Consider the following 17,653-nt stretch of genomic DNA (forward strand, 5'->3'; position numbering starts at 1 on the left):
TTGAACACTTTTTTGGGAGTGAGTAATTGTATGTTTGGGATTGATGCCATCAGAACCTTACAACTTGAAAGAAGTTTGCTTTGCTCAGGTGTATAAAAGATAGTCCTGGAATTTGTGTGTGTTTGTTTTTCTTTGAGATGGAGTCTTGCTCTGTCGCCCAGGCTGGAGTGCAATGGCATGATCTCAGCTCACTGCAACCTCCACCTACTGGGTTCAAGCAATCCTTTTGCCTCAGCCTCCCAAGTAGCAGGGACTGTAGGCGTGAACCCCTACACCTGGCTAATTTGTGTGTTTTTAGTAGGGATGTCACCATATTGGCCAGGATAGTCTCGAACTCCTGACCTCGTGATTTGCCCAGTTTGTCCTCCCAAAGTGTTGGGATTACAGGTGTGAGCTACCTTGTCTGGCTGCTTTTTTTTTTTTTTTTTTGTAAGATCAAGTGTCACTGCATTCCAGCCTGGAATCATCCAGGCTGGAATGCAGTGGCACAATCTTAGATCACTGCAACCTATGCCTCCCAGCCTCAAGTGATCTTGCATCATCCTCCCAAGTAACTGGGGCCGCAGATGCATGCCACGAGCCCTAGCTAATTTTTTGTATTTTTGGTAGAGATGGGGTTAACTATGTTGCCCATGTTGGTTTCAAACTTCTAGGCTCAAGTGATCTGCCTGCCTCCGCTACCCAAAGTGTTGGGATTACAAGGGTGAGTCACCACTCCTGGCTGGTCTTGGAATTTTCTAGAGGGGGAAGACCAAGACAGCCTATTGGGCCTTCCAGGCCATCACATGGGATTCAGCCGCACCTCGTTCCTCCTCACCTCAGAGCTTCTCAGGATAACTTGGTGAAATGTCTCCTGCTGTGAGCCTCGGTGAGGCCACCTGTAACATAGAGGTGAGGAATAAGACCAGGAAAGCTCAGTCAGAGTGACACTGACTCCTGAAATGACTGACAAAATACAGTGTGTGGCTTTTCTTCTGGGAGCGGTTACTGCTCATTTTTAACTCAAATTTCAAGTGGATTCCAGTTCTCCAAGATGAGCAAAAACAGGGGATTAGACTCAAATCACCTTGAACCTTATCATCTCAGAGCTTTCACCCACCTACACGACTCCATGTCCCCTGCAGGCCTCGCCACTGAGCTCTACAATCCTGCATCCAGTTGTCTCCTCAGCTCTCTCCTGGGACATCAAACAGGCATCCCCACCTTCAGGTGTCCATAAGTGACTTCCTAAACCCTAAACACATTCCCTTGCAGTCTGCACATCTCAGTTGAGAGTGACTGTGTACTTCCAGAAACTTAGCCGAACTTGACAGTATGTGTTTTAAATATGGGAAATATATTACATTATTTGTAAGTGTTGTAATTTATAACATAAAGAGAAACTTACATGTATACGTGAAAAGAGTGAGAAGATAATCACTTCCAATTTTTTTTGTTTTTTTAAGACAAATTTTTGCTCTTGTGGGCCGGGGGGAGTGCAATGGCACGATCTCGGCTCACTGCAACCTCTGCCTCCTGGGTTCAAGTGATTCTCCTGCCACAGCTTCCCAAGTAGATGCCCCGATCATTTTTGTATTTTTAGTAGAGATGGGGTTTCACCATGTTGGCTGGGCTGGTCTCCACCTCTTGACCCCAAGTGATCTGCCTGCCTACACCTCCCACAGTGCTGGGATGACAGACAGTCCTGAGTCACTGTGCTGGGTCCTTCTTTTGCGTTTCTGATTAGCCTTTCCAAAGGAGGCACTCAGATATGCATCATGCATCTATGTCAGGGAGCAGAGGGGTAACTTTGAATAGAAGGGGAGTCTTGTTCCCTAAGCGGTTTCCACCTTGACTTTTCTCTTTTGCTTAGTGATTTGGGGCCCCAAGATTTATTTTCCTTACACACAGCCCAACCTTCATCCCACCTCTGGTCCACATTTACTGTTCTGTGTGGTTTCTTTTTTTTTTTTTTTTTGGAGACAGAGTCTTGCTCTGTCACCCAGGCTGGAGTGCAGTGGTGGGATCTCGGCTCACTGCAAGCTCCACCTCCTGCTTCAAGCAATTCTCCTGTCTCAGGCTCCTGAATAGCTAGGATTACTTGTGTCCACCACCATGCCCAGCTAATTTTTGTATTTTTAGTAGAGACAGTGTTTCACCATGTTGGCCAGTCTGGTCTTGAACTCCTGACTCCATGATCCACCCACCTCTGCCTCCCAAAGTGCTGGGATTATAGGCGTGAGCCACTGCACCCAGCCTCACTGTGATTACTTTTGTGCCTTTGCCATCCACTGTCTGGATCCTGGTGAGAACAAGGCCCCAAGGGGAGAGCAGAGCCAGAACGTGGGGCTGTGCTGGGCTCACCCCCTCTGAGTGGAGCTCAACCCTGGCTTCACATTAGAGTGCAGAACATTTTGCAAATAGAGCTTTTGTGCTGCTTTAGCAGGGATTCTTATTCTGAAGGGATGGAGCCCACCCTCAGTAATAGCTGCAGTGGCCCAGGTGCTTGTCATCTGTGTGCAGCATTGAGCATCGAAGCTCTGTGTCCTCCATTTCTGAGGGCTGAGCTCAGTCTGTGAGATGAGGGGCTGTCCTCTGGATGGGGTTTGATGAGGGATGAGTCTGTATCCTGAAAGGGAGATCAGTGCAGCCCAGCCCACCCCTGCTGCCTCGTGTGTGGGGGCTTCTCCAGGAGGGGAGTGAGATCTGAAGACTGAGGTCAAACATGCACTTATAGGTCTTCCTGTGGGGTTTTCTTATCTCTCCATGATCTCTGGTGCAGTGGGCAGTGGGGGAACATCTTTCTACATGGTGAGGTCTCCCCGTTCATGTGTTTTTGTCAGAGGAAGGGAGTGAGTCATTTCTAACACGAAGTCTTACCTTTTTTTTCACATACAGGATTGATTTCTAAAGACTCATGTTACATGAGGAAGCAGCTGAGAAGAGGAAAGGAAAGGAGCCTGGCATGGCCCTTCCTCAGGTGAAGTGATGTTCCTCTGGGGATTAATCTGTCTCTTTTCTTTCTGAAATGCCAGGTGTTGTAGTAGCCAGTCTTTTCTGAGTCTGAAGCATTTTGCCTGACAGGTTCGCTCACACTCACCCATGCCTGCCCTCAGTTCCTGTCACCTGCTCTGAGATTCCATCTCCTGTGACCCAGTGACATGAACTTGGGAAGAGGCTCCACTGGGCATGGTTGTGGGAAGGGCTCACACCCTATCTCTACTAAAAATACAAAAATTAGCTGCATGTGGTGGTGCATACCTGTAATCTCAGCTACTCAGGAGGCTGAGGCAGGAGAATCACTTGAACCCGGGAGGTGGAAGTTACTGTACACCGAAATTGTGCCACTGCATTCCAGCCTGGGAGGTGGCAGAAAAAAGAGAGAGAGAGAGAAGGTGTCACTCTGTGGCTTCGTTCTGGAGTACAATGACACAATTCAGAGTTTACAGCAGCCTCAAACTCCTGGGCTCAACGAATCCCTAATTTAACCCCCCAAAGAGCCTGAATAATAGACATGGGTCACCGTATGTATGTATGTATGTATGTATGTACGTATTTCTTTATTTTAGGGTGGAGTCTCACTCAGTCACTAAAGCTGGAGTGCAATGGCACCATCTCGGCTCAATTTAACCTCCCCCTCCGGGTTTCAAGCAGTTCTTCTACCTCAGCCTCCCAAGTTGCCTGGACTACAGGCACGCACCACCACACCCAGCTAACTTTTGCATTTTTAGTTGAGACAGGGTTTCATCATGGTTAGGCTGGTCTGGAACTTCTGACCTCGTGATCTGCCTGTCTCAGACTCCCTAAGTGTTGGGATTAAAGGTGTGAGCTACTGTGTCCGGCCTTATTTTTTATATTATATTTTTATTTTGTTGTCCAGGCTGGAGTGCAGTGGTGCAATAATAGCTCACTATAGCCTTGATATCCTGGCCTCAAGTGATCCTCCCATCTTGGCCTCCCAAATTGCTGGCATTCCTGATGGCAGACAGCCAACCTGGCCTGACTGCACGTTTTTGAGATGGAGTCTTGCTCTGTTGCCCAGGTTGGATTGCAGTGGCAGGATCTCAGCTCACTGCAACCTCTGCCTTGTGGCTTCAAGCAATTCTTTTGCCTCAGCCTCCCGAGGATCTGGGATTTCAGGCATTTGCTGCCACGCCTTGCTAATTTTTTTGTACTTTTTTTTTTTTTTTTTGAGACAGAGTCTCGCTCTGTCGCCCAGGCTGGAGTGCAGTGGTGCAATTGCAGCTCACTGCAAATTCTGCCTCCCGGGTTCATGCCATTCTCCTGCCTCAGCCTCCTGAGTAGCTGGGACTACAGGTGCCCACCACCACTCCCGGCTAATTTTTTTTTTAATTTTTAATAGAGATGGGGTTTCACCATGTTAGCCATGATGGTCTAGATCTCCTGACCTCGTGATCTACCCGCCTCAGTCTCCTAAAGTGCTGGAATTACAGGCGTGAGCCACCGCGCCCGGCCATTTTTTCGTATTTTTAGTAGAGATGGAGTTTCACCATATTGGTCAGGCTGGCTGAACTCCTGATCTTGTGATTCTTCCAGCTCGGCCTCCCAAAGTGCTGGGATTATAGGCCTGAGCCACTGTGCTTGGCCAAACTCTGCACTTTTAATGACTCGTGGTGGAATGGGAAGTGGAGATAGGCATCAGTGGTACAGGATGCTTTATTATATCATTGAATTTATTTTATTTTTTATTTTTTTGAATTGACTCTCATTCTTTCGCCCAGACTGGAGTGCAGTGGTGTGATTTCATTTCCCTGTAGCCTCTGACTCCTGGATTACAGTGATTCTGTTGCCTCAGCCTCTCGGGTAGCTGGGATTAGAAGTGCACACCACCACGGGTGTAATGGCATGATGTGTGTGTATGAACACATGGATGGATAAGCCCATGGTTTATCTAGAAAACACATTTGCAATAAGTTTTATTTTTTATAATTGTAATGATTTTAAGTATTTTTCATTGTTGTCAACTGTCATCATAATGAGTTAATAGTAAGAAGGGTCCAGGCTTGGTGGCTCACGCCTTTAATCCCAGCACTTTGGGAGTCTGAGGTGGGTAGATCAAGATGTCAGGAGTTCAAGACCAGCCTGGCTAAGATGGTGAAACCCCGTTGCTACTAAATATACAAAAGTTAGATGGACACGGTGGCAGGTGCCTCAAATCCCAGCTACTGGGGAGTCTGAGGCAAGAGAATTGCTTGAACTTCGGTGGCACAGGTTGCAGTGAGCTGAGACATTGTGCCACTGCACTCCAGCTTGTGCAATAGAGTGAGACTCCGTCTGGGAAAAAAATAAAATAAAATAAGAAGTATTGTGAAGGATTATATGCATGCCCATGTGTGTCCATTCAGTGACCTTGTAGGATGCTCCATGTTCTTACTCTCGGACCTTTATCACATTCTCTCCACTAGATAAACCTGTGTCAGTTTAGTTTAAAGCTGTGTCTGTCACTTAGGTGTTTATGTTCACATGTGAATCCCAGACGTCCGGATTCAGGTGCTCGTGTTGATATTTTTAGCTATTTGATTTGTGGCAAGTTTCCTAGAGTGTGTGTGATGCAGTTGACTCCAAGTACAGATCTTTCTTCATGGGATAGTATGTTATTTTATGGCTTATGACACGGGAAGCACTTAGAACAATGTATAGCACGTGTGAAGCATTCAAAAATGTTAGTCATGGCTATTGCTGTGATCATGACAGGTTTTTTTTTTTTTTTTTGGAGATGGAGTATTGCTCTGTCACCCAGGCTGAAGTGTAGTTGCATGATATTGGCTCACTGCAACCTCTGCCTCCTGGTTTCAAGCAATTCTCTAGCCTCAGCTTCCCGAATATCAGGGATTACAGACACCCATCACCACGCCCAGCTAATTTTTGTAGTTTTAGTAGAGAAGGGTTTTCAGTATGTTCCCTGACTGGTCTCGAACTCCTGACCTCATGATTCACCTACCTCGGCCTTCCAAAGTGCTGGGATTACAGGCATGAGCCACTCTGCCTGATCAATCATGATAGTTTTTAGATTCAGATTTCCTTTCAACGACATTGCACTTTGTCCTCTCTGAAACAGCACTTGTATTTTAGCTCACCTAGAGACTAAATGTCAGCTGTATGTGGAACGTAATATCTGACATATCTGTAGAGGAAACCCTGTTTTTTTTTTTTTTTTTTTGTTTTTTTTGTTTTTTTGAGATGGAGTCTTTCTCTGTTGCCAGACTAAAGTGCAGTGGTGCGATCTCGGCTCACTGCAACCTCCCAGACTGCCTGCCTCCCAGACTCAAGCGATGCTCCTGCCTCAGCCTCTTGAGTAGCTGGGAGTACAGGCCCACAACATGACACCCAGCTAATTTTTTGTATTTTTAGTAGAGACGTGGTTTTGCCGTGTTGGCCATGATGGTGTCAATCTCTTGACCACATTATTTGCCTACCTTGGTCTCCCAAAGTGCTGGGATTACAGGCGAGAGCCACTGCCCGTCATTGCTTTTTTTTTTTTTTTTAGATGGAGTGTCAGTCTGTTGCCCAGGATGGAGTGCAGTGGTGCGAAATTGGCTCACTGCAGCCTCCATCTCCTGGGTTCAAATGATTCTCCTGCCTCAGCCTCCTATGTAGCTGGGATAACAGGTGCCTGCCACCACACCCGGCTAATTTTTATGTTTTTAGTAGAGACAGGTTTTCACCACGTTGGCCATGCTGGTCTTTTTTTTTTTTTGAGACGCAGTCTCGCTCTGTCGCCCGGGCTGGAGTGCAGTGGCCGGATCTCAGCTCACTGCAAGCTCCGCCTCCCGGGTTGACGCCGTTCTCCTGCGTCAGCCTCCTGAGTAGCTGGGACTACAGGCGCCCGGCACCTCGCCTGGCTAATTTTTTTTTGTATTTTTAGTAGAGATGGGGTTTCACCATGTTAGCCAGGATGGTCTCAATCTCCTGACCTCGTGATCCGCCCGTCTCAGCCTCCCAAAGTGCTGGGATTACAGGCTTGAGCCACCGCGCCCAGCCCATGCTGGTCTTGAACTCTGGACCTCAAATAATCTGTCCGTGTTGGCCTCCTGAAGTGTTGGGATTATAGTCATGAACCACCATGCCTGACCCTGTGTTTCCTTTTTATTTATATAGTTTTATATTGTCCATAAAATCCAGACTTCCCTAATGACTGATGGGATCTTAACATCTTTCAAGGAAAAGTATAATAAAATGCAACTATAGGGAAAAAATATTCAAAAATACCTTAACTTGGTTTTGTCAGAACATGGTCTTTGATCAAATACATACTTATTTTCTCTTTTCTCGTTTCCTGTGAAGGTAATAACTCCTACATAATGTTTTGTGGAAATGTGTGTTTCATTTTAGGGACGCTTGACTTTCAGGGATGTGGCTGTAGAATTCTCATTGGCAGAGTGGAAATGCCTGAACCCTGCGCAGAGAGCTTTATACAGGGAAGTGATGTTGGAGAACTACAGGAACCTGGAGTCTGTGGGTGAGGAAAATGTCCCTGTAGGCCTGAGGAGTCTGCTCTTGTCTATGTTGGCTCTTCCTGGTTTTGCATTCTCTTTTGTGATTTTGCCCCATACATGTTTTTTTTTTGTTTTGTTTTTGTTTTTTGAGATGGAGTTTCACTCTTATTGTCCAAGCTGGAGTGCAGTGGTATGATCTCGGCTCACCAAAATCTCCATCTTCCAGGTTCAAGTGATTCTCCTGCCTCAGCCTCCCGAATAGCTGGGATTACAGGCATGTGCCACCATGCCCAGCTAATTTTGTATTTTTAGTAGAGACAGGGTTTCTCCATGTTGGTCAGGCTCGTATCTAACTCCCGACCTCAGATGATCCACTCACCTTGGCTTCCAAAACTGCTGGTATTACAGGCATGAGCCAACGTGCCCAGCTCATTCTGGTTTTTGAGGAGCATCACAGAAGCGTCTCTCACTGGCACTGTGACAATGTTCATCCCATAAACTAATGATCATCTTCTCTAGGCAGCAGTCAGTGGTGTTGAAATTCCTCCCAGCAAGGATGTCATTCGGGCTCACAGCCTCATATGTATGAGGCTCTTGACTGAACTCTTGTTCATTTCACATTTTCATACCAATATGTGTCGTTCAGTTTTTTTTTTTTTTTTTTTTTTTTTTGAGGCGGAGTCTCGCTCTGTCACCCAAACTGGAGTGCAGTGGCCGGATCTCAGCTCACTGCAAGCTCTGCCTCCTGGGTTCACGCCATTCTCCTGCCTCACCCTCCCGAGTAGCTGGGACTACAGGCGCCCGCCACCTCGCCCGGCTAGTTTTTTGTATTTTTTAGTAGAGATGGGGTTTCACCGTGTTAGCCAGGATGGTCTCGATCTCCTGACCTCGTGATCCGCCCGTCTCGGCCTCCCAAAGTGCTGGGATTACAGGCTTGAGCCACCGCGCCCGGCCGTCATTGTTCATTTTTAACAAGAAAACCTATGTTCAGTTTTTTGTAGGATCAACCCTGTAGCAGATATGGTTTTAATCAATGTTGTAGAGGGAGCTTGTGAGATTGAATGAGATTTCCATAGTTTAATTCTACTGTCATTTCCTTAAGATACACAGTGGCTTTCAAGTTGCTCATTTCTATGGTTTTTTTTTTGGTTGTTTATTCGTTTGTTTTGAGTCAGAGTCTCTTGAGTGCACTGGCGTGATCTTGGCTCACTGCAACCTCCACCTTTTGGGTTGAAGTGATTCTCCTGCCTGAGCCTCTTGAGTGGCTGGGATTACAGGCATGTGTCACCACACCCGACTAATTTTTGGTAGTTCCATTACAGATGGCAGTTTCGCCATGTTGACCAGGCTGGTTTTGATAGCCTGACCTGACGTGATTCAGTGGCCTTGGATTCCCAAAGTGCTGGGATTACAGGCATGAGCCACTGCCCATCCGAGTTTGTTTTTAAGGCTGAATACTATTCCATTTTATGTGTGTACCACATTTTCCTCCTATATTTATCTGTTGATGGATATCTGGGTTGGTTTTTTTCTCTTTACTATTATAAATAATACTGCCAGGCTGGGTGCGTTGGCTCATGTCTGTAATCTCAGCCCATTGGAAGGCTGAGATGGGTGAATCACCGGAGGTCAGGAGTTCAAGACCAGCTTGGCCCACATAGTGAAACCACATTTCTGTTAAAGGTATAATTTCTTTTTTTTTTTAAGATGGCATATTGCTCTGTCACCCAGGCTGGAGTGCAGTAGCGCAATCTCAGCTCACTGCAACCTCTGCCTCCCAGGTCAAGCAATCTCCTACCTGAGCCTTCTGAGTAACTGGGATTACAGATGTGCACCACCATGCCCGGCTAATGTTTTCTATTTTTTTAGTAGAGACAGTGTTTCACCATGCTGGCCTGGCTGATCTCGAACTCCTGACCTCATGATTCACCCTCCCATCCTCCCAATGTGCTGGGATTACAGACGTGAGCCACTTCACTCAGCCTGGCTCTGTTTTCACAAACTCATCTCTACCTACTCAGCCAGAGGATCCTTGTTCACTCCAGTGGTCTCCTACGTTGCTCTACTGTACTCTTCATAGTTTACTTGTTTTTGTGTGTGTGTGTGTATGTATTTCTGGAATCTACACAAGGGATTTTGTTGAGTATATTCTTGAAACTAGAAATCAGAGACATTTAACTTAAGAGATGTAAAACTGCTGCCGGACGCGGTGGCTCAAGCCTGTAATCCCAGCACTTTGGGAGGCCGAGACGGGTGGATCACGAGGTCAGGAGATCGAGACCATCCTGGCTAACACGGTGAAACCCCGTCTCTACTAAAAAATACAAAAAATCTAGCCGGGCGAGGTGGCGGGCGCCTGTAGTCCCAGCTACTCCGGAGACTGAGGCAGGAGAATGGCCTAAACCTGGGAGGCGGAGCCTGCAGTGAGTTGAGATCTGGCCACTGCACTCCAGCCTGGGCGACAGAGCGAGACTCCATCTCAAAAACAAAACAAAACAAAACAAAAACTGCTTTCACCTCAGGTCACCCTACTGCTGCTTTTTTAGATCTCTTTCATTCTTGTCTGTTGCCCATATTGTAATTTGCATAGTTAACCTTGGGTCAATATTTTACCATTGCTAAATTAGTTCCACTTTCCTCCAAGCTGAAGATTTGGTCTATCCTAGTGGAATTCTATTCCCACAGACGTGCATGCACAAAGTTCACTCCTACATGCCCTTACTTCCTGCCTTCCACACTTACCCTTCCTTTCCTGGCCTTGCCTCACATGATACATTGATCTGGATGCAAATACAATTTCTTTCCACCCTATTGATTTTGTAATCCTGAACACCCCAATTTCCCTGTGAGCCCCTCCCCTCCAACACTACTCTGAGTAAGTCAAGCCCTTATTTATCCACTGGACAAAATTATAGGAGGCTGCCTGAATCCATGTGTGCAGGGCATCATGACTCAGCACATGATCCATGAGGGATGACTTGGCACCACTGTCAGCAGCACAGCTCAGCCCTTGTATCCCTCTTGATGTGCTTCTTTCTGTTCTGCTTGTATTTTCTGTGTGTGGTCATTTCCTGTACTGCCTGGGCTATTATGCCTAAGTAGATGTCGTGGGATCCTTCAGGCCCAGGATCAAGTCTTGTTCCTCACTTACTGTGTGTGCAAATGGGATCATGTACATGAACACTGTGGGCCTGCTGTCGTTATATGAGAAATAATGTTAATTTGCCTCCAGGGTTTTTTGTTTTTTGTTTTTTGTTTTTTTCCTTGAGATGGAGTTTTGCTCCTGCTGCCCAGGCTGAAGTTCAATGGCAGAATCTCAGTTCATTACAACCTCCACCTCCCGGGTTCAAGTGATTCTCCTGCCTTAGCCTTCCAAGTAGCTGGGATTACAGGCATGTGCTACCACACTGGCTAATTTTGTATTTTTAGTACAGATGGATTTTCCCCTGTTGGCTAGGCTTGTCTCAAATTCCTGACCTCAATGATCTATCTCAGCCTCCCAAAGTGCTGAGATTACCGGCATCAGCCACTGTACCCGGCCTCTTTTTTTTTTCTTTTCTTTTCTTTTAATGGAGTTTCCCTCTACTTGCCCAGGCTGGAGTGCAATGGTGCAATCTCGGCTCACCGCAACCTCCACTTCATGGGTTCAAGTGATTGTCCTGCCTCAGGCTCCCAAGTATTTGGGATTATGCCTGGTGCAAAGCTGGCTAATTTTTGTATTTTTAGGAGATGGGGGTTTCTCCATATTAGTCAGGCTGGTCTCGAACTCCCAACCTCAGGTGATTTCATCCACCTGCTTTTTAAAACAAGTGAATACTATTAGATGACTTAATATACATTTTATACTACAGTCTCAACTTCCTTTGTTTAATAAGATTTGTCAGTCTTCAGTGATGTTGATGAGATGCCCCTTTTCCTGTCTCACTTATTTCACTGTTCTGTCAGAAATAGCTTAGACTGGCCAGCTGCAGTGACTTTCGCCTCTAATTCCAACACTTTGAAAGGCTGAGGTGGGTAGATGTCTTGAGGTCAGGAGTTTGAGACCAGTCGGGCAAACATAATGAAATCTTGAATCTACTAAATTAAAAGAAATTGGATGGGCGTGATGGTTCACGCCTATAATCCCAAAATTTTGGAAGACCGAGACGGGCGGATCACCTGAGGTCAGAAGTTCGAGACCAGCCTTGCCAACATGGTGAAACCCCGTCTGTAGTAAAAATACAAAAATTAGCTGGGTGTGTTGTTATGCACCTGTAATCCCAGCTTCTTGTGAGACTGAGACAGAAGAATCACTTGAACCTGGGAGGTGGATGTTGCAGTGAACCATGATCGCACCACTGCACTCCAGCCTGGGTGACAGAGTTAGATTCTGTTTCCCAAAAAAAAGAAAAAACAACACCAACAACAAAAAATTAGTCAGACATGGTGCATGTGTCTGTAGTTCCTGCTGCTCAAGAGGCTGAGGCACGAGAATCTCTTTAGGGAGGGGAATCGTGCCACTACGCTCCAGCCTGGGTGATGAAGCATTACTCAGTCTCAAAAACACAAAAAAAGAAATAAACTGGAAAGCTTAAGATAGAGAAATTTATTTCTCATGAATCTGGAAAGTGGGAAATCCAAGAGCAAGATGTCAGCTAGATTGGTTCTTGGTGAGAGCCTTCTTCATATAAATATGAAGTGTCATACTGAAGTATCACATTTACACACTGCAGTATGATTGACCATCTGTAGTTAATTGGAAACCTATTGGTGTTTATATTTTGTAGATATCTCTTCCAAATGCATGATGAAGGAGGTCTTGTCAACAGGGCAGGGCAATACGGAAGTGTTCCACACAGGGACATTGCAAAGACATGAAAGTCATCACATTGGAGATTTTTGCTTCCAGGATATTGAGAAAGAAATTCATGACATTGATTTTCAGTGTCAAGAAGATGAAAGAAATGTCCATGAAGCACCCATGACAAAAATTAAAATGTTGACTGGGAGTACAGAACAATATGATCAAAGGCAAGCTGGAAACAAGCCTATTAATGATCAGCTTGGATCATGCTTTCATTCGCATCTGCCTCAACTCCACTTATTTCAGATCAAAGGTATAATTGCTAATCAACTTGAGAAGTCTACCAATGATGCTCCCTCACTTTCAACATTCCAAAGAATTTCTTGCAGGCCCCAAATCCATATTTCTAATAACTATGAGAGTAATTCCCCAAATTCTTCACTACTCGCACAAAAACAGGAAGTACACATGAGAGAAATATCTTTCCAATGTAATGAGAGTGACAAAGCCTTTAATTGCTCACTCTTAAGGAAACACCAGATAATCCATTTAGGAGACAAACCATATAAATGTGATGTATGTGGCAAGCTCTTTCATCACAAGCAGTACCTCGCATGCCATCAGAGATGCCACATGGGTGAGAAACCTTACAAGTGTAATGAGTGTGGCAAGTCCTTCAGTCAGGTGTCATCCCTTACATGCCATCGTAGACTTCATACTGGAGTAAAACCTTACAAGTGTATTGAGTGTGGCAAGATCTTTGGTCAAAATTCAGCCCTTATAATTCATAAGGCAATTCATAGTGGAGAGAAACCTTACAAGTGTAATGAATGTGGCAAGACTTTTAATCAACAATCACACCTTTCACGTCATCATAGACTTCATACTGGAGAGAAGCCTTACAAATGTAATGTTTGTGACAAGGCTTTCACATGTCATTCCTATCTGGCAAACCATACTAGAATTCATAGTGGAGAGAAACCTTACAAGTGTAATGAGTGTGGCAAGGCTTTTAATCAACAATCAAACCTTGCACGTCATCATAGACTTCATACTGGAAAGAAACCTTACAAATGTGAAGAATGTGACAAAGTTTTCAGTCAGAAATCAACCCTTGAGATACATCAGAGAATTCACACTGGAGAGAAGCCATACAAATGTAAGGTTTGTGACACAGCTTTCACATGTAATTCACAGCTGGCACGACATAGAAGAATTCACACTAGAGAGAAAACTTACAAGTGTAATGTGTGTGGCAAGACCTTCATTCACATGTCATACCTCGTATGCCATCGTAGAGTTCATAGTGGTGAGAAACCTTACAAGTGTAATGAGTGTGGAAAGACCTTCAGTCACAGGTCATACCTTGTATGCCATCGTAGAGTTCATAGTGGAGAGAAACCTTACAGGTGTAATGAATGTGGCAAGACCTTCAGTCACAGGTCATCCCTTGTATGCCATCATAGACTTCATAGTGGTGAGAAACCTTACAAGTGTAATGAGTGCAGCAAGACCTTCAGTCGCAGGTCATCCCTCCTATGCCATCATAGACTTCATAGTGGTGAGAAACCTTACAAGTTTAATGAGTATGGCAATAACTTCCATCACTGGTCATCCCTTGTATACCAACGTAAACGTCATACTGGAGAGAAATCTTACAAATGTACAGTTTGTGACAAGGCTTTCATGCGTAAGTCAGTCCTGGCAATACATACTAGAATTCATAGTGCAGAGAAACCTTACAAGTGTAATGAATGTGGGAAAGCTTTTAAGCAACAATCACACCTTTCACGTCATCATAGAATTCATACTGGAGAGAAACCTTACAAATGTGAAGCATGTGACAAAGTTTTCAGTCGCAAATCAACCCTTGAGACACATAAGAGAATTCACACTGGAGAGAAACCATACAAATGTAAGGTTTGTGACACAGCTTTCACGTGGAATTCACAGCTGGTACGACATACAAGAATTCACACTGGAGAGAAAACTTACAAGTGTAATGAGTGTGGCAAGACTTTCAGTCACAAGTCCTCCCTTGTATGCCATCGAAGACTTCATGGTGGAGAGAAATCTTACAAATGTACGGTTTGTGACAAGGCTTTCATGTGTCGTTCCTACGTGACAAAACATACTAGAATTCATAGTGGAGAGAAACCTTACAAGTGTAATGAGTGCAGCAAGACCTTCAGTCACAGGTCATCCCTTGTATGCCATCATAGACTTCACAGTGGTGAGAAACCTTACAAGTGCATTGAGTGCGGCAAGACCTTCAGTCAGAAGGCATCCCTTCTATGCCATCGTAGACTTCATAGTGGTGAGAAACCTTACAAGTGTAATGAGTGTGGAAATACCTTCCGTCACTGGTCATCCCTTGTATGCCATCGTAGACTTCATAACGGAGAGAAATCTTACAAATGTACAGTTTGTGACAAGGCTTTCGTGCGTAATTCTCTCCTGGTAAGACATACTACAATTCACACTGCAGAGAAACCTTACAAGTGTAATGAATGTGGGAAGGTTTTTAATCGACAGTCACACCTTTCAAGTCATCATAGAACTCATACTGGAGAGAAACCTTACAAATGTGAAGCATGTGACAAAGTTTTCAGTCGCAAATCACACCTTAAAAGACATAGTAGAATTCACACTAGAGAGAAACCTTATAAGTGTAGTGAGTGTGGCAAAGCCTTTAGTGAGCAGTCAATGCTTATTCACCATCAGGCAATTCATGGTTTAGGGAAAGTTGACTAATGTAATTGTGTCCGGAATTGGTGGGTTTCTTGGTCTCACCGAGTTCACGAATGAAGCCACGGATCCTCACGGTGAGTGTTACAGTACTTAAAGATGGTGTATCCGGAGTCTGTGCTTTCAGATGTTCAGATTTGTCCACAGTTTTTTTCTTCTGGTGGGTTCATGGTCTCACTGACTTCAGGAGTGAAGCTTCAGACCTTTGCAACGAGTGTTATAGCTCATAAAGGCACCGTGGACCCAAAGAGTGAGCAGCAGCAAGATTTATTGTAAAGAGTGAAAGAACAAAGCCTCAACAGTGTGGAAGGGGACCCGAGTGGGATGCTGCTGCTGGCTGGGGCAGCCTGCTATTATTCCCTTATTTGACCCCTCCCACATCATACTGATTGGTCCATTTTACAGAGAGCTTATTGGCCCACTTTACAGAGAGCTGATTGATCCATTTTTACAGGGTGCTGATTGGTGTGTTAATAAACCTTTAGCTAGATACAGAGTGCTGATTGGTGCGTTTACAATCCTTTAGCTAGACACAGAGTGCTAGACAGAAAAGTTCTCCAGAGTCTCCACTAGATTAGCTAGATACAGAGTGCTGACTGGTGCATCCACAAACACTGAGCTAGACACAGAGTACTGATTGGAGCATATACAATCTTCTAGCTAGACATAAAGTTCTCCAAGTCCCCACCCGACTCAGGAGCCCAGCAGGCTTTGCTTAGTTGATGTTGCGCTGGGGTCACAGGCAGAGCTGTCCGTCAGTCCCGCACGTTCACACTCTTCAGCCCTTGGGTTGTCAATGGGACCCGGAGTCATGTAGCAGGGGGCGGTGCCTGTCAGGGAGGCTTGGGCCACTCGGGACCCCACAGGGCGGGGTTGGGCTCAGGCATGGTGGGCTGTAGATCCTGAGCCCTGCCCCATGGGGAGGCGACTGAGGCCCCGTGAGAATTCAAGCGTGGCGCAGTTGGGCTGGCAGTGCTGGGGGACCCGGCGCACCCTCCCCAGCTCCTGGCCCGGGTGCTAAGCCCCTCACTGCACGGGGCTGGCGGTGCCAGATGCCCACTCCAAGTGTGGGGCCCGCCAAGCCCATGCCCACCTGGAACTCTGTGAGCGCCGTGCACTGCCCCTGTTCCCACCTGTGCCTCTCCCCCCACACCTCCCCACAAGCAGAGGGAGCTGGCTCCAGCCTCAGCCAGCCCAGAGAGGCGCTCCTAAAGTGCAGTGGCGGGCTGAAGGACTCCTCAAGCACTACCAGAGTGGACACAGGCTGAGGAGGCGCCAAGAGTGAGGGCTGCTAGTGCATTGTCACCTCTCATGATGATTGTCACAAAGTCTTCAGTAATGCTACAACCATTGCAAATCATTGCAGAACCCATAATGAAGAGAGATCTTACAAGTGTAATAAATGTGGCAAATTTTTTCAGACATAGTTCATACATTACAGTTCATCAGCAAACTCATACCGCAGAGCAACCTTACAAATGTGATGACTGTGGCAGAGTCTTCAGTCAAACTTCATCCTGTGCAAAACATAGAATTCATACAGAAGAGAAATCTCACAACTGTGGTGATTGTGGCAGAGCGTTTACTTCATGTTCACCCCTCATTAGACATCAGAGAATCCATACTGGACAGAACTCTTACAAATGTCATCAGTGTGGCAAAGTCTTCAGTCTGAGGTCACTCGGACTGTCAGTAGGAAATTAAATATTTCAAACATCAAATATTTCAAATTTAAAGCTACAGACTTTTAAATAATTCTGAGCCTTGAGAGGAACATGGTCATGCAACCTGAGTCCGGTGGCATGCAGGTGCAACTTCTACAAGTTTTCCTGGCCAGGCACGGTGGCTCACACCTGTAATCCCAGCACTTTGGGAGACTGAGGTGGGCGGATCACCTGATGTCAGGAATTATAAACCAGCCTGGCCAACATGGGGAAACCCTGTCTCTACTGAAAACACAAAGCCATTAGCTGGGCATGGTGGTGCACGCCTGTATTTTCAGCTACTTGGGAGGCTGAGGCAGGAGAACTGCTTGAATCCAGGACATGGAGGTTGTAGTTAGCCGAGATCGTGCCACTGTACTCTAGCCTGGGCAACAGAGCAGGACTCCGTACCAAAATAAAACAAAACAAAATGTGCTATACAATTGAGTTTCCTAATATCAAAAAAAGGTTTCATGTAAATAATTAGGAAAGCTAAGCAGTCCCAGAGATAAGACCTCCTGGCATCATTGCCCCTTCTTACGGAGTGATAAAGTAACTTTCCTTGAAGTGTATCAGTCTGTCACCAATCCAGCTACTGCAACCTATGCATTGGACTTGAATGGAAAATGTGGTGATTCTGCTAAAGCTTCTCATCTTTCCTTCTCTGTGTGAAACGTTAATGTCTCTACATGGGAACACTGACCCCATTCATTTGGAGTTGAGGTTTCCAGGTGGCTATTCTCATGCTTTGTGTTCAAATAAACTCTATAATTAATAATTGTCAGGCCTCTGAGCCCAAGCCAAGCCATCGCATCCCCTGTGACTTGCACATAATATGCCCAGATGGCCTGAAGTAACTGAAGAATCACAAAAGAAGTGAAAATGCCCTGTCCCTGCCTTAGCTGATGACATTCCACCACAAAAGAAGCGAAAATGGCCGGTCCTTGCCTTAAGTGATGACATTACCTTCTGAAATTCCTTTT

At 45.6% G+C, this 17,653-nt stretch overlaps 1 protein-coding gene across 5 annotated transcripts in view; it reads left to right on the forward strand.

Annotated features, from left to right (window-relative positions):
- LOC104672676 (zinc finger protein 611-like) overlaps window positions 1-15,451 on the forward strand; it is a 34,731-nt gene extending 19,280 nt beyond the window's left edge. For 2 of the 5 annotated variants that reach the window (XM_030942014.1, XM_030942017.1), the window contains 3 exons: window positions 2,878-2,959; window positions 7,333-7,459; window positions 12,203-15,451. In XM_030942014.1, the coding sequence (XP_030797874.1) occupies window positions 2,897-2,959; window positions 7,333-7,459; window positions 12,203-14,973 (2,961 nt within the window). In that variant the 5' untranslated portion in view covers window positions 2,878-2,896 and the 3' untranslated portion in view covers window positions 14,974-15,451. Of the gene's footprint in view, window positions 1-653; window positions 892-951; window positions 1,210-2,877; window positions 2,960-7,332; window positions 7,460-12,202 lie in introns of those variants that run through there. The other 3 variants (XM_030942016.1, XM_030942018.1, XM_030942019.1) reach the window with 3 other exon arrangements.
- Window positions 15,452-17,653: the final 2,202 nt, after the last annotated feature.

The sequence above is a fragment of the Rhinopithecus roxellana genome, chromosome 12 (assembly GCF_007565055.1).
Source record: "Rhinopithecus roxellana isolate Shanxi Qingling chromosome 12, ASM756505v1, whole genome shotgun sequence".
In the NCBI taxonomy this organism is placed as follows: Eukaryota; Metazoa; Chordata; class Mammalia; order Primates; family Cercopithecidae; genus Rhinopithecus; species Rhinopithecus roxellana.